This window comes from Delphinus delphis, chromosome X (genome assembly GCF_949987515.2).
Source record: "Delphinus delphis chromosome X, mDelDel1.2, whole genome shotgun sequence".
Lineage (NCBI taxonomy): Eukaryota > Metazoa > Chordata > Mammalia > Artiodactyla > Delphinidae > Delphinus > Delphinus delphis.
The window spans coordinates 76,256,761-76,284,422 of record NC_082704.1 but is presented as its reverse complement, the minus strand read 5'-3'; the positions used below and the strand labels follow the sequence as shown (position 1 = coordinate 76,284,422).

At 38.6% G+C, this 27,662-nt stretch overlaps 1 protein-coding gene across 8 annotated transcripts in view; it reads right to left on the bottom strand.

Annotated features, from left to right (window-relative positions):
• The window catches only part of ARHGEF9 (Cdc42 guanine nucleotide exchange factor 9), a 205,757-nt gene that overhangs the window by 23,976 nt on the left and 154,119 nt on the right, over positions 1–27,662 (bottom strand). For all 8 annotated transcript variants that reach the window (XM_060001609.1, XM_060001608.1, XM_060001614.1 and 5 more), the window contains 2 exons: positions 10,789–11,032; positions 4,372–4,440 (listed from right to left, as the gene is read on the bottom strand). In XM_060001609.1, the coding sequence (XP_059857592.1) occupies positions 4,372–4,440; positions 10,789–11,032 (313 nt within the window). The remainder of the gene's footprint in view (positions 1–4,371; positions 4,441–10,788; positions 11,033–27,662) is intronic.

The window sequence follows — 27,662 nt, the reverse complement described above, 5'->3', positions numbered from 1 at the left end:
TTTTAAGTGACAATAAGTTTTTGTTTCTCTGGGATAAATGCCCAGATGTGTCATTGCTGGGTCATTTGGTAGTTGTATGTTTTATGTCTTAAGAAACTACCAAACTATTACATAAAATAGTGGCTGTACTGTTTTACATTCTCACAAGCAAGGTATGAATGATTCTGTTTCCATGCACCCTTGCCAACATTTGGTGTTTTCACAATTTTTTTCTATTTTAGCCTTTGTAATAGATATGTAATGACATCTCATTGTGGTTTTAATTTACATATTTCCAATGATTAATAATGTTGAACATCTTTTCATGTGTGTAACTGATATCCATATATCCTCTTCAGTGAATTATCTGTCTTGCCCATTTTCTAATTGAAGTGTGTAGTTTTGTTTGTTTGTTTTTACTATTGAGTTTTTAAAATTTTATTTATTTATTTATGGCTGTGTTGGGTCTTAGTTTCTGTGCAAGGGCTTTCTCTAGTTGCGGCGAGTGGGGGCCACTCTTCATCACGGTGCATGGGCCTCTCACTGTCGTGGCCTCTCTTGTGGAGCACAAGCTCCAGATGCACAGGATCAGTAGTTGTGGCTCATGGGCCTAGTTGCTCCGCGACATGTGGGATCTTCCCAGACCAGGGCTCAAACCCGTGTCCCTTGTATTGGCATGCAGATTCTCAATGACTGTGCCACCAGGGAAGCCCTTACTATTGAGGTTTGAGAGTTCTTTATATATTCTAGATACCAATGTTTTGTCAGATATGTGGTTCGCAAATATATTCCCTAGCCTGTAGCTTGTTTTTTCATCCTCTTTACATGGTCTTTCATGGGGCAAAATTTTCTATTTTGATGAGGTTAATTTTATCAATTTTTTATTTTATAGTTCAAGCTTTTGGTGTCAGTTCTAAGAACTTCTTTGCCTAGACCTAAATCCTGATGATCTTCTCCTACTGTTTTCTAAAAGTTTTGTAGCTTTAAATTTAAGTTCATTATCTATTTTGAGTTAATTTTTATAGGGTGTGAAATTAGGTTGAGATTATTTTTACTTTCGGCCTGTGGAAGCCCAATTGCTTCAGTGCCATTTGTTTAAAAGGCATCCTTCCTCCACTGAATTGCTTTTGTACCTTTGTGAAAAATCAGCTGGGCATATTTGTGTAGGTCTGTTTTGGGTTTCTCTATTCTGTTCCATTGATCTAACATGTCTATCCCTCTACGAACACCAAACTGTCTTGGTTATTGTAGCTATATAATTAGTTTTCAAATCAGGGTAGACTTATTATTCAAACTTTATTCTATTTCAAGTTTATTTTAGTTATTCTGGGGTACTCATTTGATTTTGAGCTGGCCCTAAAGCCTCTGGAGATTGGGACTGTATTCATGGCCCTAGGGAGCTCCATGATGACAAACTGAAATGGGTTGATGAACCAGGAATTAGCAACCAACTCTCAAGAAGTTATATATCAATTCTTAAAAACAATGCAGTGTAAAAAGGCAAATGTAAAGTGAAAAGGCCTCCCTTGGAGCTAGGCTCTGTCCTCTCTGCTTTTCTTCCAGCCAGGCTTCCCCTTCTCTAGAAGAGTAGACTGAGTTAATAAGGTCCCATGGCATTACAGATTGTGTTGGAATCTGTATTAAATCTGAACTAGAGAAATCCTAACAACAATGCTCCCCATCACTTCCAGGAAGGAGTTATTGGCAGGATTAAGAAAGCTGGCTTTCTCAGGTATCTGAGAGAACTCCCTTCTTGCTCTTCCTATGTATATGATAAAACTATTGTACTACTAAGCTGTACAATCACTTCTACATGTGTAGTGCCCTTGAGTCTCAAAATATATCAGTTACCACAGCCCTGGACTAGGAGAGCCTTGAAAACTCGAAATAGAAATAAGGGAATCAATTTTTAGGAATTCTGTGAAGTTTGAGACTAGATAAGTTTCTTTGAAGACTTCAGGATTGCTATTAAACATGGAAAGCTGTTTAGGTGAACCATTGTTTAAATATTGGGAGACAAGAGAAGACATGCAAGGGATAGCCTTGAGACAAGGCAGAGAAGGAACCTGACACAAAGGTTTGGTATGAGCGAGTAGGATTGTTTTCTAGTTCGTTGCTTTGTGCATGTTCCTCTGCTTTATGGTTTCTCAGTGAAAAGATAAGCCAGTCTCAGATAGACTTGAGGGAACTTGGGCTGAAGTAAAGGAACACCATCCCATCATGAAGGTTAGTGTGGTAGAGACAGTGGAGGAATTCAGAGTGAGAGAAGCTCAGGAGGTGAGAGCCTCCAGGAGACAGAGGTGGGCCAGTAGGACAGTAACCACTTTGTAACCTGAGGACTGTCCAGGTGGCTGGGGCTCATATCTCTAAGGAAGAAGCACATTCTCTCAAAGGATTCTACTATTCATACAGATCATAGACTTACTGTTATGAACTCCAGATTACTTTCTAAATTATCATGTTTTCATGCCTAAGAAGTTAGAAGTGGTTGCCTTTAATTCCCTATCTAAAGTGAATCATATTTCCATGATGAGGGAAAGTGCCAGTGAGGGCCTCCCAAGAGTAAGAAGCAACAAACAGTTGGAAGGAAGGCCATGTCTAGCCAGAGGCCCAAGCCAGGTGCACTCAACTGGAAATCAGATCTTCACAGGCACTCAGCCTCCTCAATGAAAAGGAACCTCATTAGGAATAATTAAGGGTGCTTTATGTGGCTGCTAGAATTTCAGGCAACTTGAATCTGATCATTTTATATGGTGACTCATTCTGGACCAAACAGCCCTTTAAAAGAGCACAAGGGAGGACCTAGGGAAAGTGAAGTCTCATTAAGAGTCATGTACCAAAATGTTCATTGCAGCTCTATTTACAATAGCCCAGAGATGGAAACAACCTAAGTGCCTATCATCAGATGAATGGATAAAGAAGATGTGGCACATATATACAATGGAATATTACTCAGCCATAAAAAGAAATGAAATTGAGCTATTTGTAATGAGGTGCATAGACCTAGAGTCTGCCATACAGAGTGAAGTAAGTCAGAAAGAGAAAGACAAATACCATATGCTAACACATATATATGGAATTTAAGAAAAAAAATGTCATGAAGAACCTAGGGGTAAGACAGGAATAAAGACACAGACTTACTGGAGAACGGACTTGAGGATATGGGGAGGGGGAAGTGTGAGCTGTGACAAAGCGAGAAAGAGGCATGGACATATATACACTACCAAACGTAAGGTAGATAGCTAGTGGGAAGCAGCCACATAGCACAGGGAGATCAGCTCGGTGCTTTGTGACCGTCTGGAGGGATAGGGAGGGTGGGAGGGAGGGAGGTGCAAGAGGGAAGAGATATGGGAACATATGTATATGTATAACTGATTCACTTTGTTATAAAGCAGAAACTAACACACCATTGTAAAGCAATTATACCCCAATAAAGATGTTAAAAAAAAAAGTTTGCCTACCCTGGGGACAATGATAGTGGCTGTCAGTAATAGAAAGAGCTGTCAGTAATTGAGGCAAGACAAAAAAGTGAGCTGTGCTTTCCCATCATGGAGGATCATCAGAACCCTGAGATGGAGAGGAGAGATCAGAGGACTTGGAGTCAAGCTGACTTAAGTTCAGAGTCACTTTATCCCAAAGATCCTCAGTTTCTTCATCTGGAAAATGGGGCTAATAATGCCTGCCTTTTCAGGGGTACCATAAAAATGAAATGAAGGAACTTATATAGAATGACTGGTACTGAATAGGTTCTCGAAAAAAAGAAGGGATAGTTCCTAGCTTTTGTTTAATTAAGCATTTTAATTTTTTCTAGTTCAGGAAAATGAGAAAATAAAGCTTCATTTCATATTCAGATTGATCCCCAAGGTATTTTTCTTTTTTAAATACTTTATGGTTCAAAAAGAGAATAACTATCTGAATCTTCTGTCTAGGTTCAGTTTGAAGTTGTCCATTCTGATTTGGGGTTCCTGATTTCACAAATGCTCCCAAACCAATGAAAGAATTGTTATGCACATAACCCTAATATATTTATACATATTAATAAATTCTACAAATTTACTATTGTCCAACTGTTTCAAAATTGTTAGTAAAGTTTAGTTTCTCTCTTTTATTTAAGTGAAAATAAAGGAAACAGAGGTTCTATTTTTACCTGTACCCAATGCACTATCTTTGGACATGACTGCCTTAAATTATTCACTCCTAAACCTTAAGTCTTTTAAGACCATTTGCCAACTGTCATCAGGGACACCTGGGTATCTGGTCATTTCCCACCACCCCAAGTGAACTTTAGCATGGAAACAAGCCTAGGAATATGCAAGCACATAGCCTATGGCTTCTCAGTCTCACAACGAGAGTGGGTGAGGTCAGGGAGTTTGTAGTTAAAGGCAGTTTTACCTTTTTGTTTCGGGACTTTTCTCACAGTCATTGCAGCCTGCCTCTTCTGATTTTCAGAAATTTCAAAGCCTATAACATAAAAAATACATGACTTTGTTATGAGAAACATAGACCTTTCTTAAATGTATAAATTAGTACAAATTTTCTGGAAGAGTAATTTTGCCAAGATATATCAAAAGTTTTGAAAAGCAAAAAAAGGAAAGTGGTCAGAAACTTGGACAAAGACTTACAACAATGCATTTCAATGTATAGAGGGGCAAAAAAGTGAGATCATGAGTTAAGAGGCTGTTAAATGGAGAATGGTTGAATAAAATATAGTATAAAGTGGAAAGATATTTCACAACCAAAAGCAAAAACACAAAGAAAAGAAAAAAAATGAGTCAAAGATAAGTGATTACAACAGAAAATGTATATAGACTTAACGAAACTTTCAGAAGAAAAAAAATTGAATGGCAAAAAGTAAGTAATTAATGAAATAACCAAGATGTCTGTGCAAGTTCTTTGTGAATTTTTTAATTGAGTTACTTGGTTTTTGGCTAATTGAGTTGTAGGAGATCCTTATATATTTTGGAAATTATCAGATATATGGTTTGCAAATATTTTCTCCCATTTAATAGGTTGTCTTTTTGTTCTGTTGTTTCTTTCCTTTGCTGTGCATAAGCTTTTTCGTTGTATGTAGTCCCACTTGTCTATTTTTGCTTTGCTGTCCATGTTTTTGGTGTCATATTCAAGAAATCATTGCCAAAGAACAATTTCAAGAAGTATTTCTCCAATGTTTTCTTCTAGTATTTTTACAGTCTCCAATCATATGTTTAAGCCTTCAGTTCACTTTGAACTGATTTTCATGTATGGTATAAGGTAGGAGTTCAATTTCATTCTTTTGCATGTGGATATCCAGTTTTCACAACACCATTCATTGAGAAACTATCCTTTCCCAATTGTGTATTCTTGGGACCCTTGTTGAAGATATGTTGAATATATACATGTAGGTTTATTTCTGAGCTCCCTATCCTATTCCATTAGTCTATATGTCTGTCTTTATGCCAGCACCATACTGTTTTAATTACTGTAGCTTTGTAATATATTTAGAATCAGGAATTGTGATGCCTCCAGCTTTGTTCTTCTCTCTCATGGGTGTATTGTGGATCCTCGTGAATTTTAGGATTGTCCTTTTTTTCAATTTCTGTAAAAAATGTCATTGGAGTTTTAATAGGATCATATTGAGTCTACAGATGGCTTTCAGTAAAATGGATATTTTATCAACATTGTCTTCTGTTCCATGAACACAGAATGCCTATTTATTTGTGTCTTCTTTAATTTCTTTCAGCAATATTTTGTAGTTTTCCATGTACCAGTCTTTTACCTCCTTGGTTAAGTTTATTCCTAAGTATTATATTCTTTCTGATGCAACTGTAAATGGGATTGTTTGCTTAATTTCTTTTTCAGAGAGGTTGTTGTTAGTGTATAGAAACACAACTTCTTTTTTGTGTTGACTTTGTATCCTACTAATTTACTGAATTCATTTATTAGATATAAGAGCTTTTGGTGGAGTCTTTAGGGTTTTCTATACATGAGATGATGTTATCTGGAAACAGGAATAATTTTACTTCTTCCTTCCTGATTTGGAGACATTAATTAATTAATTAAGCCTAATTGCTCTAGCTAGGACTTCCACTACTATTTTGACTAGAAGTGTTGAAAGTGGGCATCCTTCTTGTACCTGATCTTAGAGAAAAAGCTTTCAGCTTCTCCCCATTAACTATGATGTTAGCTGTGAGCCTTCCATACATGGCCTTTATTATGTTGAGGTAATTTCCTTCTATACCTTGATAGTTTTTATCATAAAAGGCTGTTGAATTGTGTCAAATGATTTTTCTGCCTCTATAAAGATGATCGTGTGATTTTTTTCCTTCATTTTGTTAGTGTGGTGTATCACATTAATTGATTTATATATATTGAACAATCCTTGTATCCCAGGGATAAATCCCACTTGGTCATGGTGTATGATCCTTTTATTGTACTGTTGAATTTTGTTTACTAGTGTTTTATTGAGGATTTTCCCATGTATTTTGTTAGGGATATTGGTCTGCAGTTTACTTTTCTTGTAGTGGAAGGCTTAATGTTGTTAAATGCCCATTCACACCCAAAGTCATCTACAGATTCAATGCAATCCAATCAAAACCCCAATGGCATTTTTTAAAGAAACAAAAAAATCAATCCTAGAATTCATGTGGAAACACAAAAGACCCATAATAGCTAAAGCAATCTTGAGGGAGAAGAACAAAGCTGGAGGTATCACAATTCCTGTTTCAAAATATACTATGAAGCTACAGTAATTAAAACAGTATGGTGCTGGCATAAAGACAGACATATAGACCAATTGAACATGAGGGAGAGCCCAGAAGAAACCCACACATATACAGTCAACATATCTTTGACAAGGCTGCCAAGAGTACACAATGGGGAAAATATAGTTTACTCAACAAATGGTTCTGTGAAAAGTGGATATCCACATGAAAAGGAACGAAATTGAACTTCTACCTTACACCATACATGAAAATCAATGCAAAGTGCACTGAAGACTTAAATGTATGACTTGAAACTGTAAAACTCCTAGAAGAAAAGAGGGAAAAATCTTGACAATGATGTTTGGATATGATACCAAAAGCATAGGCAACAAAGCAAAAGTAGAAAAATAGGACTACATCAAACTAAAATGTTTCAGCACAGCAAAGGAAAGAAACAACAGATTAAAAATGCAATCTATGCAATGGGAGAAAATATTTGCAAACTATATATCCGATAAGGGGTTAATTTCCAAAATATATAAGATACTTCTATACTCAATAGCAAAAAAACAAATAACTTGATTAAAAATAATGGGCAAAGGACTTGCATAGACATGTACTCAAATAAGTCATATAAATGGCCAACAGGTATATAAAAAAGGACATCACTAATCATCAGGGAAATGCAAATCTAAACCATAATAAAATATCACCTCACTCCTGTTTAGAGAGCTATTATCAAAGAAACAAAAGATAATAAGTATTGGCAGGAATGTGGAGAAACTGGAACCACAGTAAACTGTCGGGAATTAAAATGATTTAGTCATTATGGAAAACATTATGGAGGTTCCTCATAAAATTAAAAATAGAACTAACATATGATCCAGTAACCCACTTCTTGGTATATATCCAAAATAACTGAAATCAGGATCTTGAAGAGATATCAGTACTCTTAGCTTCATTGCAGCATTATTCCCAATAGCCATGATATGGAAACAATCTAAATGTCTGAGGATGGATAAAGGGATAAAGAAAATGTGGTATGTATTTTTGTATACACACACACACACACACACACACACACACACACACACACACACACACATATACAGGAATATTATTCAGCCCTAAAAAGGAAGGGAATTCTGCCATATGTGACAACATGGATGAATCTGGAGGACATTTGCTAATTAAAATAATGCCGTCACAGAAGGACAAATCCTGTATTTGTATGAATATGAAGCATCTAAACTAGTCAAACTCATAGATACAGAGAGCAGAATGGTGATTCTAGAGGCTGGAAGGAGGGGAAAATGGGAAGCTGCTTTTCTATAGCTATAAAGTTCCATTTACACAAGATATGAATAAGTCCTAGAGACTTGTTGTACAACAATGAGCCTATGGCTAACATTACTATATCGTGCCCTTAAAAATTTGTGAAAAGTATAGAGCTCATGGTAAGTGTTTTTGCCACTTAAAAAAAAAAAAACAAGAAAGGCTGAGGTCTCCCCCAAGAGAAGAAATTTTGCCACACAGCTTCAGACTTACAAGCCCTATAGATGACAGCTTTGGCCTATGCTCATGAGTTCAAGCCTGCCCATGATCTTTGATTCCTGACTGCCTGGAGTTGCTTAGCCAGGCTTCACAATCACATAAGGCAATTCCTTATAATAAATCTCTTAATAATAATACATCTCTTATTGGTTATGCTTCTCTTGTTGAACCCTGACTGATACAATGAGTTATATTAGATTCTGTATTCTTCAACTGGAGAGTTACTTATGATAAATTATGTTTGAAAAAGCAAGTTACAGAGTAATATGTATAAAGATAAGCAAGTTGAAAAAGCAAGTTAAAGAAAAAGCAAGTTACAGAGTAATATGTATAATATAATGTATAGTATAATATAATTTTTCTAAATAAAAATAAAGTCTTATGTGTATATATGTTTATATGAGCTTAAGATTAGTACAGAAAGAGGCACACCTAATTAATACTGATTATCTCACACAGCTTAGGAGCAACAGAGAAGGAAAAAGAGTGCTAAACTTTATTACATTTCCATATGTGTTTAAACATTTATTATGACCATGTATTTATTTTATAATTAAAAAATAAAAAACATAAAAAATTATGGTAAATCCATATGACAACCATAAAACATAATAATTAAAATAGTAAATGATTTAGAGAAATGATAATGATATAATTTTTAGTGAAAAATAAGGACATAAAATTATATCTATCCATCAAGAAGTGGCAGAAGTTGAAGGAGACAGATATAAAGATTCAGCCACCCTAGTTTTTTGTTGTTGTTGTTGTTTTTAGACACATAGAAAAAAAAAGATGGGAAGGAAATATATCAAAATGTTTACAAAAGTTATCTCTGGGTAGTATGTTCATGTGTGATTTTTAGTTTTTTTCTTGTATTTTTTGTGTTTCTTTCCCCAAAATTGCTTACAATGAAAATGATTTACTGTTATAATCAGACCAAAAACCTTAATATTTTTAAAAAGATGAACATAAGCTGTCAGGAAGTAATTTCTGGAAGCTTTTATATTGTGTGGGAACCAGAGGGAATGGTATGAATCTTCAAATTGATCTAGGGTTTGCAAAAAGCACACTAAGGCAATTCCTCTAATAGCACTAACAACCTAGACAGGGTCAGAAGTTGCTGGCGCCTGCCATTGGGAGAAGCAGCCAGTAGCATTTCTGTAATGATTCCACATTATGTCCCAAAGCAGTGCCCATAGACTGAAAGCAAATTGACTCCAATGGGACTTAAAGTGAATTATCAATATGCACTCTACCCTAAACCTGAGAAGACTAGGATAAGACTAAGCAGTGTCTTTCTGATTATCCTTCCTTGCCTCTGGACCATTTCAATCGTTAACACTTCAGATAGGAGAATACATTTGCACCAGGGCTCAAATGGTAGGCCCATTTTTCTAGAGGCAGTTTCTACCAACTTGAACATACAGGTGTTTTAAGGTATAATTCTCCTCCCTTATAAGTGAGTCAAAACCAGAAATTCTAGTGTCTTCTCATGAACTTTCAATGCCTGGCTGTTTGGTATTTTTATGCCAGAAAGGCAGGACCATGAGTAAGAGACCAGATAGTACTTTGTAAACCACAAAGCTAAAGCCTAAATCCCACAGTTGGAAAGCAGCATAAAAAGTATCTCTACCAGCTATATTCCCTTTGGAAAGGAAAACAACTTATTTCAAGCCAAAGAGTATAGTTTAGTATGATTCTAAATCGTGCAAGTGGTCATGGTTTTAGACCCTGTTATATTTTCTATAATTTACTTTAAAAGACTTTCATAAAGAGTGCATGATATACACATGCACATTAATTTTAATCTATACTCTAGGGGCATTTAGTTAACATCTAAAATGCCCTAATCTGGAATATACACTCAAGAGGAGCAGTTCAGTCACCTTAATGCAGGAGGCCTAATTAGCCTAATACATGTTAAAAATGAATTTTCACTGATAAAAAAAGAATGCTGTGCAAGATGTGCCCTGGCCACAAAAGTCTTACAGGCACTTTAGCCCTCACAAGAACTAGGTATAAGAATTCGGTGAACCCTACAGCCTATACATACACTTCAGAAGGAAGCCTGAAGTTTAAGATTGAAAATGGGTACTATATTTTGGCCCTTGTCAGAGGATTTTGTCACTAGACTCTGACTAGGAACTTAGCTGAATCCTATATGTTACCAAATCTGCCTCGACTAACCTAACCCTTTTACAGAAGATGCTGTTTGTTATGTATCTAAGGACAGAGTTGGGACTTCACTGAAAATGCAGAACAGGCTCTATGATTGCTTTTGTGTTTGTTTGCTAATAAATTTTTGTATGTTTGGGAGAATAGAGCCTGAGGTTTTATTTCAGTGTAATAATCTTATCTAGTAATGAGAATGTAGGGGAGACCAACCTCTATCACTTAACCTTGACTAATAGAAACTATTGGTATCTACCAAAAATAACCTAATAATAGGGGACCACCAAAGTGGATTAGGTTAGTTTGCAACAAAAATCTTCTCTGCCTCTGAAAAAATGAAAACTAATTTAACTCACTATGTTCTTCATAGCCATATTCTTCTTTCTCCTCTCAGGTCACTTACCGATTTTTTCATCTTCCTGCACCATTTTCCTCTCTTCTCTGAAAGCCCTGAGCCAGCGTATCTTCTCCTCCAACTTCTTGGCAAAGAATAGGTGAATCTCCTCAGTTTCCTTGTTATGAAGCTTGAAGGCATTTTTCATGCTGACATTGAAGTCATCATCTCTGCCATCTTCAATGTCAACTACCTCATATTTATCCATATCAATGCGGCCTTTGTAGTACAGGATGTCTCTCCGGATCAGGTCCTAGGTAGCAAGAAAGAGAAGGCTTTTTGTTGAAGGTATGTGGAGAGTGGGTACCAGGAGACTCGGCACATGGGTGTAGCAGGATGCTAACGTTGCCATTGTTCTGGAGTATCAATGAGGGGTGGTTTGGTCTAAATTTGGGCAGGTTAGCTTAGTGTATGACACTAATAGTTGGTTAACTAGATGCTCTTAGAGAAAGCCTCTGGCTTACATCCATAGGGTTTGTCTCAGACCTCAGCCTCAATCCATGTATGTGTTTGCAAGACTGCTGATGGGAAGTAGGAAGCAGTAAGTCACACAAGCACAGTTAGCAAGGGCTTTTCCTCTTTCACAATATTTGCAAGCCTTCCAGAAGTATGAAATGAATTGGTTGGTTGCGTGCAGTATACTCAGGAATCCAAGCAAGCCAATGAGACTTACATATCAGAGGGGAGATGAGTGATAATAGTAGCTAGGTGGCCACAGGCTGCTGGCCAGGAAAGATTACTTAGGGAAGGTTGAACATTTAGCACTCTGGGGAGTTTTGGAGAAGGCCTAGTCTAGCAGGAGAAATGGGGGGAAAGTGAATATAAAGCTTCATATATTGGCATGGATGAATCTCACAAATCTTATTCTGTGAGAAAAATAAAAGTTGTAGTTGGATACAAATAGTATATTTCTTTTCTGTTATGATTTTTGTTTTGTTCTTGGGTACGCAGAAGTGAATCCCAATTCTCAGTCCATGAGACACTCATCATTACTCAATGCATAGTGCTCTGATTTCTCTATTTATTTACTTACTTACTTACTTTTAATGATGTATTAACTTTTGGTGAACCCACTGCTCATTCCAAAAGCTACGACGCCAAGGCAACCTCCATATTGAATCACATGCTCATCATTCCCCTGGTTTCTTTTCTATATAGCTTTATCTCATCTATATCTATTCCATTTATATAAGGTTTAAAAACATACAAAACAATGCCATCTAATGTTTAGGCATACATACATATGTACAATAATTATGTAAAAATATACAACAATGATACATGCCAAATTCAAGAGAGTACAGAGAGGAGAATGGGGACAAGTGAGAAAGAAGGAAAAGGAAGGGAAGAAAAGAGGGAGAGGATAAAGACTGTATTTGTAATGATTTATTTCTTAAGTTGGATAGTAAGTGCTCATTATATTGTTTTTATATCTTTTTGAATATCAAGAATTTCATAAGTTAAAAAAAGAAAAACAGAGAGGTGGATGAAATGACCTGTGGGTCTGTGGAATGTAAGGTCTGATAAGTAACTGTCTCACAATGGTCTTTCAGCCCCTCCTCCTCTCAGCACTGCCCTCAGCTTCCCTTGAAAACACACCTACTGCTGCATGTGATGTGGCTGAGTCTGTCCAAGGAGGGCCCCAGTGAGCCCTGCTCTGACAGATGTCTTCTACTAGTAGCAGGGGCCCTTTCTGGCCAACTCTCCCTCCTCTCTGCTTATATTTGGCCTTCTAGACTATCTGATAGAGTCAGAAATGTTCATTAATTTTTATTACCATTACATGGTCTGGTTAAACTATTCCCATTTTACTGAATTGTCTGACATGCCTCACAGTCCGCAGCTGCAGGTTACCTGCAAAGAATTTGCCTTTGGCCACTCACATTCCCAGTCCTAACTCTTCACACTGCATGGTAAACTCCACTTTTCTGTAGGGCTGGGGAAGGCTCTCTTTAAGGATTCCCAGCATAGCTCTATCAATCTCAAAGCCCCAGGCTGGGAAATACAGGTGTTGATAAATTGCTTTGCAAAAAATAACAATCATGGTGTTCTTCTTCCTTTCATAGTGATTATGCATATAAATAGGCTTTTGAGTACAGATGGGTTCTGATCTGTTGGGTAACCTTGGCATCAAGTTTATAGGAGAGAGAGGTCTGCTGTATGGAGTGGGACAATGTAGCTCCAAGCTTGTTTCAGAGCCTGGATTCCTTTCACCATGCTCAAAGTGGACAAGCTCAGTCCTGCCAAAAGGATGTGGTGGCGCCCATGCGCTGACTTCCATAATCCCCAGGAACACTTTGTGAAACATATGCATAAAAAGTAGGCCCTGTCAGGCTAATATAACTACAAAAGCAGAACAAGCTGAGGAGAATGGATCAATGTAAACTACTTTGATCTTGTAAAGTCTTGAAACCTGCCTTACAATACATAATACAAATACACACAGACCTGGACCACACAGCTAATAGGTGGGTGTCCACCTGGCTAGAACATGGGCAGGCTCAACCTCCCTCTATTCCTAACTTCAGCCTGCAGCTTCCTTTCCCTCTGAGTTGGAACGTCATAATCATTGTTAGCCTTAAAAATCTTTACTAGTTTCCAAAAATGGAAAGAATGTATACGATCTTGGAGGTAAATTTAAAGCATCAACTGAACCTCCTATTGTTTCTTTAGGTATTTAACGATAATAAGGAAAGAGAAAGAATTCAATGTTTGTGGCACGGGAGCAGGGCTAGAGGGATGTGTCATTAAAATTCTCCCTTTGCCTGCCCTTTCTGGGTCCCCAGCGTTGAATGTGAGTTTTCAGGCATCAGATTAGTCATAAAGCCAAGTGTAGAAATGTGATAGGAATGATTAAGAATGATCCACTGTTCAGAAAATCCAACCAGAAAGGGTAGCTAAGGCCACCAAGCAGCATGGAATGGTGGAAATAACATGAGTTAGAGCCTGAAGTTCTGAGTTTGAATCCTAGCTGCTTAACCAACTAGCTGTGTTGTACTGGGCAAATGAATTAACCTCACTGAGTCTCGATTTCCTCAACTATAAAACTAGGAGAGTCATTCTCACCTTGTAAAATTGTAAAGCTCAAATCTAAACATTCAGTTTCCAGGTCATGAGGCCAGCCTTGTCTGATAAACATGGTGCTGAGCTTTCTTTCTTCTAGATCAGTGTTTCATAGCTCTTTAAAACTCCTTTTGATAAATCTAAAAATCCCACTGCCTCCTTTAATTCATTTAAACTTTCAAAATAAGTTAAATATTGTGACTGAAAAAAAAAACAGCAAAAGTAATTCTGAATATTTTAAAATTTACATAGCTACCCCACTGTCTCTGGAAATTCCATATACCCTTTCAGTGTAGGGGTGGTGGTAGTGGTGGATGGCAAATACTGTTTGCCACTCACTCACCAAAATCACAGATCTATACTTAGGTTCACACTAACATCCCCTCTCTGCCCCCAAAGAAGCCTCCTATTTCAATCCTTCCAGCCTTCAAGATCAAAGTCATACATTCTTCTTCCTCAAAGCAGCCTTCCCTGATTGCACCATCCAGCTCAAGTTACTATGGTTTTCCTTTTTTGAATGCTAGCACTGACTATGAAGACCCTTATACAATTGGCACTCAGTTACCACACTAGTGAATTTGCATTAGTTCTGTTTTACAGCTTTTAATTTTTTCTGTCCATTCAGGCTGTGCCCAGCACTGAGCCTTCCTTGGTTTTTCCTCACTTAGGAGTTATCCAGGGAAGGACAGCTGATAAAGTTTCAGAGGTTTTTCTGCTCAGCTTCTACACATAACAAGGGGGCAAAGCCCTCCTGAGCCCTAGTTACCTGTGGTACTACTGGGACCAGAATGCCCAAATGCCAATTGTTAATTGTGGCCTGAGTGCTTTCAAAGGGACATGGTGAATAGGTGCTCATCACAGATGCTATTTGGGTCATCACAAGTTATCTGCCTAAATGGGATTGTTTCTAATAGGATGGCAGCCTTCCTCCATTTCCTTTCCACTCATCCAAGTTGGAGGAGATTAAGGGAGCTAGTGCTTCTCTAGTAGGGCCCTGGCAGTCTGCAGCCAAAGCACTCTGGCCCTGGCCCTGGCCCTAGCCATAGCCCCAACAAGGAGCCCACCCCTGTCCCTCACATTACATGACTGAAACAGCTGGGAGCTGTTTGAATTTGGCCTCACTGGGTATTCATGGGGTTTAATAAAACACTGCAGGACATTTTATACAAATGACAGATGCTACAATCTGGAGAATGCAACTCTTCAGGACTGCAGACTGCCTCACTTGCTTGTCAGTAAGGTTCTCCCTAGCTCTTTAGAGGGGGCCCTGGCTACTCACCCCTAGCCTGACAACCTGGTTTTATCTCAGATACTAGGGAAGGCACATGGTGCTGGGACTGGATTTGTCTTTATCATTATTGTATTCCAGCATCTACAGTACATACTTAATAATAACAAAATAATAACAACAACAATGGCAACAGTGAACACTTAACCAACATATATTATGTGCCAGACATTATTCTAAATGCTTTGCATTTCCCCCCAGCTTTACTGAGGTATAATTGACAAAACTGTATATATTTAAGGAGTAATATGTGATGTTTTGATACATGTATGCATTATGAAATGATCACCACAATCAAGCTAATTAACATATCCATCATCTCACATAGTTACCTTTTTTTTTTGTGATGAGAACACTTCAGATCTATTTTCTTAGCAAATTTCAATTATACAATACAGTGTTGCTAACTATAGTCACCATTTGTACATTAGCTCTCCAGAAGTTATTTGTCCTACATAACCGAAAGTTTTTACCCTTTTTACCCAACATATCCCCATTTCTGCCACCCCCATGAGTCCATGGCAACCACCATTCTACTCTCTACCTTTATGAGTTGGCCTGTTTCAGATTCCATATATAAGTGAGATAATACGGTATTTGTCTTTCTCTGTCTTATTTTATTTAGCATAGTGTCCTCCAGGTTCATCCATGTTGTTGGATATGGCAGACTTTCCTTAGTTTTTAATGCTGAATAATATTACATTGTGCGTGTGTGTGTGTGTGTGTGTGTGTGTGTGTGTGTGTGTATGACGTTTTCTTTATGTGTTCATCCATTGGCAGCTACACTTTGCATTTATTAACTTAAATCATTCTCACAACAATCCTACAAGTTAGATTCTGGTATAACCCGATTTTATGAGGAACTGTGGACATAGAGCAGTTAAGAAACCTGCTGAGGAATAAAAGCTACCATTTATGGCACTGCTGGGCTTTGAGACTAGGCTATCTGGCTCTAAAAATCTGTGCTTGTTTTAACCATTGTGTATACTGCCTCCCGATAAAAATGTGCTGAATGAATGATTAGTAACACTGCATATACAGTAATCAATGGCTAATATTTATTAAGTTTACTGTGTGCCAGGCACTGCAACTGTACTGTCTCATTTACCCCTCACAACCTCCCTTCCATGTAGATACTATTATGGTTCCCACTTTGCAAATGAGGGGATAATAAAAGGCACAGAGAATTTGTCCAAGGTCACACAACTGATGGGAAAAAGGAAATTGGTGGCCTCTTGTCTGGCCCTAGAACCCATGCTCTTGACATTATACTTTACTACTTCCCAATACTTCAGGTGATTCTCCTCAAAGCCTCCTGAGATGAATTCTGTCATCAGCCTGATTTGACACTGATAAAAATAAGGAGTTAAAGAACTGGCCCAAAGTTAGACAAATTAGTAAGAGACAAAGTCTAGGACTCAGGTGTCCTGGTTTTACAACCCCTGGTTTTAAAGCAGAAATCTTCTTTCTGCTCTATTCCGTCACTGATGCTACTGTTGCATTCCTGAGTTGTCCTGAATGGCTCATTCTCCAAGTCTGGCCCTTTAGTGCACAAAGAAATGGTCCAAATGCAGAAAGTTCCATGAATAGAAGAAATCCTCTCTCCAGCATCTTTATACTCTGCTTAGTTCTGATTCTCCCAGTATATGGTGAAAGTGACATAAATACTGAGCAGCTATGACACAGGGGACAACAGAGCATGTCCAGACTGGCACAATTGATGATAAATGGGGAAAAGGCTGTTAGAGGCAACTGCAGTGTTGTAGGAATATTGGCGGATGATTGATTGAAGAGAGGTAAAAGGGGCTCTCCTCTCTTCCTCAGTAAAAAGTGAAAGGGAAGAAATGAAAAAAGAGATAAATTCCCCAAAGCAACAAAGTAATGTTCAATATAATCATCTCAGGAGGAAAATAACAAAATACATTATTAACCAAAATAGCAGGGCAATAAGATTCAGGGGAGCAGAGACATTAAGGACACCATAAAGGACAAGAAGAAAGAGAAAAAAGAGTCTTATCAGGTTTTACAAAAGAAAAGTGACAAACAAAGAGGGAAGCGGCAAAAATTAAAGAAAGGATCACATACTTAGAAGCCACTGGTGTCATTTCACACCTACTATAATGGTCACTTAAAAAGTATCTTCATATATATATTCACACACATACATGCACACTCTGAAACAAGCTACAATTTCTTCAAGCTGTTCTAAGTGGTACATGCAATCCCAACTTCCAATGTGCAAAATGGGGAAGTTTTGGCTTAACTTATTGGGAATTAAGAGAATCTTAAGACTGGATGAGAATTTAGTAACTGGGCCAAATGATCTCAGGGATCAGATGGGTCTATCGATCTCTCATACTATTTCTGGCAGGAAATCATCTAGCACATTTGGGGTTACATCTAGTGACAGAGACCTCACTATCTTACAAGGCTGCTTAGTTATTTATTGGGGTGGGAGAAGACTAAGATTAACAAGTACCCACTAGGTGTCAGGCCCTCTATCAGGCATTTTACATGCATTGACTTCATTTAATCTTCACAACAATCCTGTAGAGTAGTTATTATCTTCATTTTACAGATGATAAAGTGAAGGTGGAGAAAGTGAAGTCATTTGCTTGAAGTCATGTAGTTAGTGAGCACTGGAACTAATGAGCCCAAAATTGTCTGAACATAAATTTTATGCTTTTCTACCACTCCACATTGCTTCTATCTGCAAGGAAACTGAAGAAAATCTGAAGTGCCAGGGTGAAATCCTGATATCTTCTGTCTAGTGCAACCCTCTCATCAACTAGTCTAGTTACTGGCAAGATAGAAGCTGGATTTTATGTGACATGACCTGCTCTTAGGAAACCAATGGAGAGTCCCTGTCACTGTACCTCCTTTTAAATGTTCACAACTCTTTAATAATCTATTATAGGAGGGACTGTAAAGATGGCAGAGGAGTAAGATGTGGAGATCACCTTCCTTCCCACAAATACATCAAAAATACATCTACATTGTGGAACAACTCCTACAGAACACCAACTGAATGCTGGCAAAAGACCTCAGACTTCCCAAAAGGCAAGGAACTCCCAAGGTACCTGGGTAGGGCAAAAGAAAAAGCAGATACAAAAGAATAGGGATGGGACCTGCACCTCTGTGAAGGAGCTTGAAGGAGGAAAAGTTTCCACACACTAGGAAGTCCCTTCACTAGCTGAGATGGGAGGTGGGTGGGGGGGAAGCTTCAGAGCCATGGAGGAGAACACAGCAACAGGGGTGCTGAGGGCAAGGCAGAGAGAGTCCCACACAGAGGATCGGTGCCGACCAGCACTCACCAGCCTGAGAGGCTTGTCTGTTCACCAGCCAGGGTGGGTGGGGCTGGGAGCTGAGGCTTGGGCTTTGGACATCAGAACCCAGAGAGAGAACTGGGGTTGGCTGCGTGAACACAACGTGAAGGGGGCTGGTGCTCCACAACTAGCCAGGAGGGTGTCTGGGAAAAAGTCTGGAACTGCCTAAGATGCAAGGGAACATTGTTTCAGGATGAGCAAGGAGAAGGGATTCAGAGCACCACCTAAACCAGCTCCAGAGATTGGCGCAAGCCACGGCTATCAGCTCGGACACTAGAGATGGGCATGAAATGCTAAGGCTGCTGCTGTAGCCACCAAGAAACCTATGTGCAAGCACAGGTCACTATCCACACTTCCCCTCAGGGAGCCTGGGCAGCCTGCCACTGCCAGGGTTCTGGGATCCAGAGAAAACTTCCCTGGGGGAACACACAGCATGCATCAGGCTGTTGCCATGTCCCACAAGCCTCTGATGCCACAGGCTTGTGCTGCATTCCGTACCCCTCCCTCCTTGGCCTGAGTGAGCCAGAGCTCCCTAATAAGCTGCTACTTTAACCCCATCCTGGCTGGGTGGGGAACAGACACCCTCAGGTAACCTATGCGCAGAGGCGGGGCCAAATACAAAGCTGAACCACAGGAGCTGTGCAAACAAAGAAGAGAAAGGGAAATCTCTCCCAGCAGCCTCAGGAGCAGCAGATTAAATCTCCACAATCACCCTCATGTACCCTGCATCTGTGGAACACCTGAATAGACAACAAATCATCCAAAAATTGAGGTGGTGGACTTTGGGAGCAACTGTAGACTTGGGGTTTGCTTTCTGCATCTAATTTGTTTCTGGTTTTATGTTTATTTTAGGTTAGTATTTAGAGCTAATTATCATTGGTAGATTTGTTTATTGATTTGGTTGTTCTCTTCATTTTTTTGCATATATATTTTTTCCTTTTTCTCTTTTTGTGACTATGTATGTGCATGCTTCATTGTGTGATTTTGTCTGTATAGACTTGCTTTTACCATTTGTCCTAGGGTTCTGTCTGTTGGGATATTTTCTTTTTTTAGCACTTGTTATCATTGATGGATTTGTTTTTTGGTTTGCTTGTTCTCTTCTTTCTTTCTTCTTTTATATTACTTTTTTAAAATAATATTTTTTTTATTTTAATAACAATATTTTTTTTCTTTCTTCCTTTTTCTCCCTTTCCTTCTGAGCCAAGTGGCTGACAGGGTCTTGGTGCTCAGGCTGGGTGTCAGGCCTGAGCCTCTGAGGTGGGAGAGCTGAGTTCAGCACACTGGCCCACCAGAGAACTTCCAGCCCCACGTAATATAAAAAAGTGAAAGTTTTCACAGAGATCTCCATCTCAACACTAAGACCCAGATCCACTCAACAACCAGCAAGTTACAGTGCTGGACACTCTATGCCAAACAACTAGTAAGACAGGAACACAACCCCACTCACTAGCAGAGAGGCTGCCTAAAATCATAGTAAGGTCACAGACACCAAAAATCACACCATTGGACGTGGTCTTGCCCACCAGAAAGACAAGATACAGTCTCACCCACCACAAGACACGCACCAGTCCCCTACACCAGGAATCCTACACAACCCACTCAAGCAAACTTACTCACTGAGGGCAGACACCAAAAACAACAGGAACTATGAAACTGCAGCATGCAAAAAAGAGACCCCAAACACACTAAGTTAAGCAAAATGAGAAGACAGAGAAATACACAGCAGATGAAGGAGCAAAGTAAAACCTCACCAGACCAAAAAATGAAGAGGAAATAGGCAGTCTACCTGAAAAAGAATTCAGAGTAATGATAGTAAAGATGATCCAAAAGCTTGAAAATAAAATGGAAAAAATACAAGAAATGTTTACCAAGGACCTAGAAGAACTAAAGAGCTAACAAACAATGATGAACAACACAATAAATGAAATTAAAAATCCTCTAGAAGGAATGAATAGCAGAATAATTGAGGTAGAAGAACGGATAAGTGACCTGGAAGATAAAAGAGTGGAAATAACTACTGCAGAGCAGAATAAAGAAAAAAGAATGAAAAGAATTGAGGACAGGGAACATATGTATATGTATAGCTGATTCACTTTGTTATAAAGCAGAAACTAACACACCACTGTAAAGCAAATATACTCCAATAAAGATGTAAAAAAAAAAAAGAATTGAGGACAGTCTCAGAGACCTCTGAGACAACATTATCACACCAACTTTTGTATTACAGGGGTCTCAGAAGAAGAGAAAAAGAACGGGACTGAGAAAATATGTGAAGAGATTATAGTTGAAAACTTCCCTAATATGGAAAAGGAAATAGTCAGTCAAGTCCAGGAAATGCATAGAGTCCCATACAGGGTAAATTCAAGAAGAAACACAGCAAGACACATATTAATCAAACTAACGAAAATTAAATACAAAGAAAATATATTAAGATCAGCAAGGGAAAAACAACAAATAACATACAAGGAAACCCCCATAACATTAACAGCTGATCATTCAGCAGAAACTCTGCAAGCCAGAAGGGAGTTGCAGGACATATTTAATAAATTGATGAAAGAGAAAAACCTACAATCAAGATTACTCTACCCACCAAGGATCTCATTCAGATTCAATGGAGAAATTAAAAACTTTACAGAGAGGCAAAAGTGAAGAGAATTCTTCACTAAACCAGCTTTACAAAAATGCTAAAGGAACTTCTCTAGGCAGGAAACACAAAAGAAGGAAAACACCTACAATAACAAAGCCAAAACAATTAAGAAAATGGTAATAGGAGGATACATATAGATAACTACCTTAAATGTACAAGGATTAAATGCTCCAAGGAAAAGACATAGAGTGGATGAATGGATACAAAAACAAGACCCGTATATATGCTGTCTACAAGACACCCACTTCAGACCTAGGGACACATACACACTGAAAGTGAGGGGATGGAAAAAGATATTCCATGCAAATGCAAATCAAAACAAAGCTGAAGTAGCAATTCTCATATAAGACAAAATAGACTTTAAAATAAAGACTATTACAAGAAACAAGGACACTACATAATGATCAAGGTATTAATCCAAGAAGAAGATATAGCAATTGTAAATACATATGCAGCAAATATAGGAGCACCTCAATACATAAGGCAAATGCTAACAGCCTTAAAAATGGAAACCGACAGTAACACAGTTACAGTGGGGGACTTTAACACCCCACTTTCACCAATGGTCAGATCATGCAAAATGAAAATAAATAAGGAAACACAGCTTTAAATGATACATTAAACAAGATGGACTTAAATTATATTTATAGGACATTCCATCCAAAAACAACAAAACACACTTTCTTCTCAAGTGCTCGTGGAATATTCTCCAGGATAGATCATACCGTGGGTCACAAATCAAGCCTTGATAAATTTCAGAATATTGAAACCGTATCAAGTATCTTTTCCAACAACAATGCTATGAGACTAGATATTAATTACAGGAAAAAAATCTGTAAAAAATATAAACACATGGAGGCTAAACAATACACTACTAAATAACCAAGAGATCACTGAAGAAATCAAAGAGGAAATCAAAAAATACTTAGAAAAAAATGACAATGAAAACATGATGACCCAAAACCTTTGGGATGCAGCAAAAGCAGTCTGAAGAGGGAAGTTTATAGCAATATAATCCTACCTCAAGAAACAAGAAAAAAATCCTCAACAAAACACAAGCAAACAGAATCCAAGAGCACATTAAAGGGACCATACACCATGATCAATGGGGTTCATCTCAGGAATGCAAGGATTCTTCAATATATGCAGATCAATCAATGTGATACACAATATTAAAGAACTGAAGGATAAAAACCATATGATCATCTCAATACATGCAGAAAAAGCTTTTCAGAAATTTCAACACCCATTTATGATAAAAACACTCCAGAAGGTAGGCATAAAGGGAACTTACCTCAACATATAAAGGCCATATATGAAAAACCTACAGCCAGCATCGTTCTCAATGGTAAAAAACTGAAACCATTTCCACTAAGATCAGGAACAAGACAAGGTTGCCCACTCTCACCACTATTATGCAACACAGTATTGGAAGTTTTAGCCACAGCAATCAGTGAAAAAAAAGAAATAAAAGGAATCCAAATCGGAAAAAGAAGAACTAAAACTGTCACTGTTTGCACATGACATGATACTATACATAGAGAATCCTAAAGATGCTACCAGAAAACTACTAGAGCTAGTCAATGAATTTAGTAAAGTAGCAGGATACAATATATATGCACAGTAATCACTTGCATTCCTAGACACTAATGATGAAAAATCTGAAAGAGAAAATAAGGAAACACTCTCATTTCCCACTGCAACAAAACGAATAAAATACCTAGGAATAAGCCTAACTAAGGAGACAAAAGACATGTATGAAGAAAACTATAAGACACTGATGAAATAAATTAAAGATGATACAAACAGATGGAGAGATATACCGTGTTCTTGGATTGGAAGAATCAAAATTGTGAAAACGACTATACTACCCAAAGCAATCTACAGATTCAATGCAATCCCTATCAAACGACCAATGGCATTTTTCACAGAACTGGAACAAAAAATTTCTCAATTTGTATGGAAACACAAAAGACCCCGAATAGCCAAAGCAATCTTGAGAAAGAAAAACAGTGCTGGAAGAATCAGGCTCCCTGGCTTCAGACTATACTACAAAGCTACAGTAATCAAGACAGTATGGTACTGGCACAAAAACAGAAAGATAGATCAATGAAACAGGATAGAAATCCCAGAGATAAACCCACGCACATATGGTCACCTCACATTTGATAAAGGAGGCAAGAATATACAATGGAGAAAAGACAGCCTCTTCAATAAGTCGTGCTGGGAAAACTGGACAGCTACATATAAAATAATGAAATTCGAACACTCCCTAACACCATGCACAAAAATAAACACTAAATGGATTAAAGACCTAAATGTAAGAGCAGACACTATAAAACACTTAGAGGAAAACATAGGCAGAACACTCTATGACATAAATCACAGCAACATCCTTTTTGACCCACCTCCTTGAGAAATAGAAATAAAAATAAACAAATGGGACCTAATGAATCTTAAAAGCTTTGCACAGCAAAGGAAACCATAAACAACATGAAAAGACAACCCTCAGAATGGGAGAAAATATTTGCAAATGAAGCAACTGACAAAGGATTAACCTCCAAAATATACAAGCTACTCATGCATCTCAATATCAAAAAACAACCCAATCCAAAAATGGGCAGAAGACCTAACTAGACATTTCTCCAAAGAAGATATACAGATTGCCAACAAACATATGAAAGGATGCTCAACATCACTAATCGTTAGAGAAATGCAAATCAAAAGTACAGTGAGATATCACCTCACACCCGTCAGAATGGCCATCATCAAAAAATCTACAAACAATAAATGCTAGAGAGGGTGTGGAGAAAAGGCAACCCTCTTGCACTGTTTGTGGCAATGTAAATTGATACAACCACTATGGAGAACAGTATGGAGGTTCCTTAAAAAACTGAAAATATTACTACCATATGACCCAGCTATCCCACTACTGGGCATATACTCTGAGAAAACCATAATTCAAAAAGGGTCATGTAGTACAATTCTCATTGCCGCACTATTTACAATAGCCCGGACATGGAAGCAACGTAAGTGTCCATCGACAGATGAATGGATAAAGAAGATGTGGCACATATATACAATGGCATATTACTCAGCAATAGAAAGAAACAAAATCGAGTTATTTGCGGTGAGGTGGATGGACTTAGAGACTGTCATACAGAGTGAAGTAAGTCAGAAAGAGGCAAACAAATACCGTAGGCTAACACATATATGTGGAATAAAAAAAAAAATTCGGTTCTGAAGAACTTAGGGGCAGGACAGGAATAAAGACGCAGACATAGAGAATGGAATTAAGGACACGGGGAGTGGGAAAGGTAAGTTGGGACGAAGTGAGGGAGTAGCATTGACATATATACATTACCAAATGTAAAATAGATAGCTAGTGGGAAGCAGCTGCATTGCACAGGGAGATCAGCTTGGTGTTTTGTGTCCCCCTAGAAGGGTGGGATAGGGAGGGTGGGAGGCAGACACAAGAGGGAGGCCATATGGGGATATATGTATACATATAGCTGATTCACTTTGTTATACAGCAGAAACTGACACACCATTGTAAAGCATTTATACTCCAATAAAGATGTTAAAAAGTATCTATTATAGAATTCTGACAAGCTCAATGACAATAATGACATAGAGGTTACTAATGAAGAATTTGGAGTCAGCTTGCCTGGATGCAATTCCTGGCTCCATTGCTCACTAGACATAATATCACCTTGGGCAAATTATATAACTTCTCTGTACCTCACTTTACATATATTTAAAATGGGAAAAATAATAGTACCTACGTCATGGGTTTGTTGTAAGGATTAAATTGAGTTAATGAATGTAAAGGCCTTAGAACAGAATCATAGAGGTGCACAGTAAATGTTGATTCATTATTATTTTATTGTCAATCTGTATTTCCTAGAATCTTTTATATTTTGAAAACTGGTACATTTTCCCATCTATAGTGTTGTCATAGATCTCCTGTAACTCATTACTCCGTTGAGTTTACCTACAGCAATTCTGCTGAGGACATCTGAGTATTATTTCATTGCCCAGTGATGTATGTATTTTTAAATTACATTACACTTAAATTCCATTAGTCTACAAGCTCTAAGAAGGCAGAGCTGACTGGCACAGAGCAGGGGTTCAATAATTATAGCATGAAAGAATGAATTCAGAGCACTGAAGTGCTTTCTTACAACCTCAGATACCTTAGGTTTAAATTCCCCCTCAACAGGTTTATGCTCTTTTTCCCTTGACAGAGGTTTTAAGTTCCTGTGTTAATAGTAAATTATTTGTCCCTAGAAGGGAGTTGCCAGACTACAGTCTCTTTTTCCCTTGACAGAGAGGTTTTAAGTTCCTGTGTTAATAGTAAATTATTTGTCCCTTGAAGAGAGTTGCCAGACTACAGACTATCACTTCTTTTTTCTTCTTTTTTTTGAAAAGATCTTTTAAATCATTGATATTGTCTTAGAATCTTTAAAAACTAACTTTGACTCATTGTAAGATTCATGAAACTAATCTTTGTCACTCCTATTAAATATCCTATACATATAAAATATTACATATGAATATCCACTTGCTACAGGCCCATGTTTTGTCCTCCTTTTTATATATGAACTCATCAGAAAGCTTTATGCAGCCACATTTGATTACGTAGCTTTCTTGTCCCCTTTCTTCCCTGTAAAAAGGATTACTGTGCTTTGGAGCCTCCTTTTTAACTCTGTGCCTGAGGTGAGTGTCTTACTCGCCCAGCTCTAGTCCTGGCCCTTTTCCTCTGTAGATTTCCTTTGCCAAAGGATTCTTCATATCCAGGAAGATTTATCCATTTCTTCCAGCTCTACCTCAAGAGGAAAGGCTTTTATAGCAATGGCAAGAGGTCCCTCAACCATCCAGCAGACCAAAGACCTTGTCTCTTTCTATACCTTATTTTGGTGCCATGGTCATTTCTCAAACGTTTACTCCCAGGGCTTCCCTGGTGGTTGAGAGTCCACCTGTCGATGCAGGGGACACGGGTTCGTGCCCCGGTCCAGGAAAATCCCACATGCCGCGGAGCGGCTAGGACCGTGAGCAATGGCCGCTGAGCCTGCGCGTCCAGAGCCTGTGCTCTGCAACGGGAGAGGTCACAACAGTGGGAGGCCCGCGTACCGAAAAAAAAAAATTTACTCCCTATTGCTGAATAGAAAGGCCTATTGCAGGTACCAAATAGAAATCCTCAACCATAGCCTCAACACAAACATCAGATTTAGTTTTAATAGGCTTTGAAAAATCAAACTGTAGCTTCTCATGCTCTGAGAAACCAGAGTCAAGAAGGCCCAGGTATATGGATAGCTTTTTTCTGGAAGGGGAGGCCATGGTTCTTGCTAGAACAAGAAGGCTCCCATTGGAAGAAAGCTATGCTAGCTTCAAGGTTTCTCTTGTTTTTGTCATCCTTTTTGCCTGCTACACCCTGCCCACTTGGCTGGCTTGGCTTCTGGTTTCTCCTTAATCACTGGCTTCTACTAGCTGGCCTGGAGCTGACTCTCATTCCATTTTAGTTTTCTGCTGTCCCCTGGCTCCTAAAATTAGCTCACTGTCCATGTTGTTTCTTCCCTTTATTTCTAGCCTTTGCCTCACTATTTTGTGTTCTGGCTCCTGGCCGTGTCTCCTATAGCTACTACTTTGCAGAGCTGAGTTTCACATTTTCCTTAAAGTAATCTCAGCCTTGGCTGACAGATGCTTAAATTAACAGGGTGTGAGTGGTGGGCAATGCTAAAATAAACCAGCTTCCTAATCTCTTTTCTGTGTCTCTCTACAACTGGTTGTTCTGAGTGTAAGCATGGCTCAGTGGGAAGAATGAGCACATGCCTATTGGTGACATGACTGATATGCTGAGAATTTCCTTGGCTACATAAGTTAACCCTCAAAAATCCTGCCTCCTGATTTGATGGACGTCTAAGGAAGAGTTGGGGGTAGATAATAAGAAGGCTGGGTGTTTGGCCAATTTCCAGATTCATAAAAGTTCTCTCTTCCAGGGCCAGGTCCAGACCAAGGCAGTAATTTTCTCCATTAACTAGTGTGCTATCAGTTCTAGAGCTGGCACTTAAAGCTTATTCTCAAATATTGAGGCAGTTTGACTTGAAACTCAATTTGTTCCCTCAATCCACTGTCAAAGGCAAATAGCCAGAGATTTAATGCAAGATGTGGTATACACAGAGAACAGGGGGCTTAAAAACAAATGTGTGGTTCCTGTTCCACGCTGGAAAAGATGACAGTGTTTAACCTGGTGCTTCATGATTTAGTATTCCCTTTCAGAGGTATTTGCTACTTGGTGAGGAAGAGAACAAAGGGAATGGCTTATGGAGAAAGAGCCAAGGGTAGGATGGTGAATTTAAAAAGTCACTTTAGGGCTTCCCTGGTGGCGTAGTGGTTGGGAGTCCGCCTGCAGATGCGGGGACACGCATTCGTGCCCTGGTCCGGGAAGATCCCACATGCTGCGGAGCGGCTGGGCCTGTGATCCATGGCCGCTGAGCCTGCGCGTCCGGAGCCTGTGCTCCGCAACAGGAGAGGCCACGACAGTGAGAGGCCCGCATAC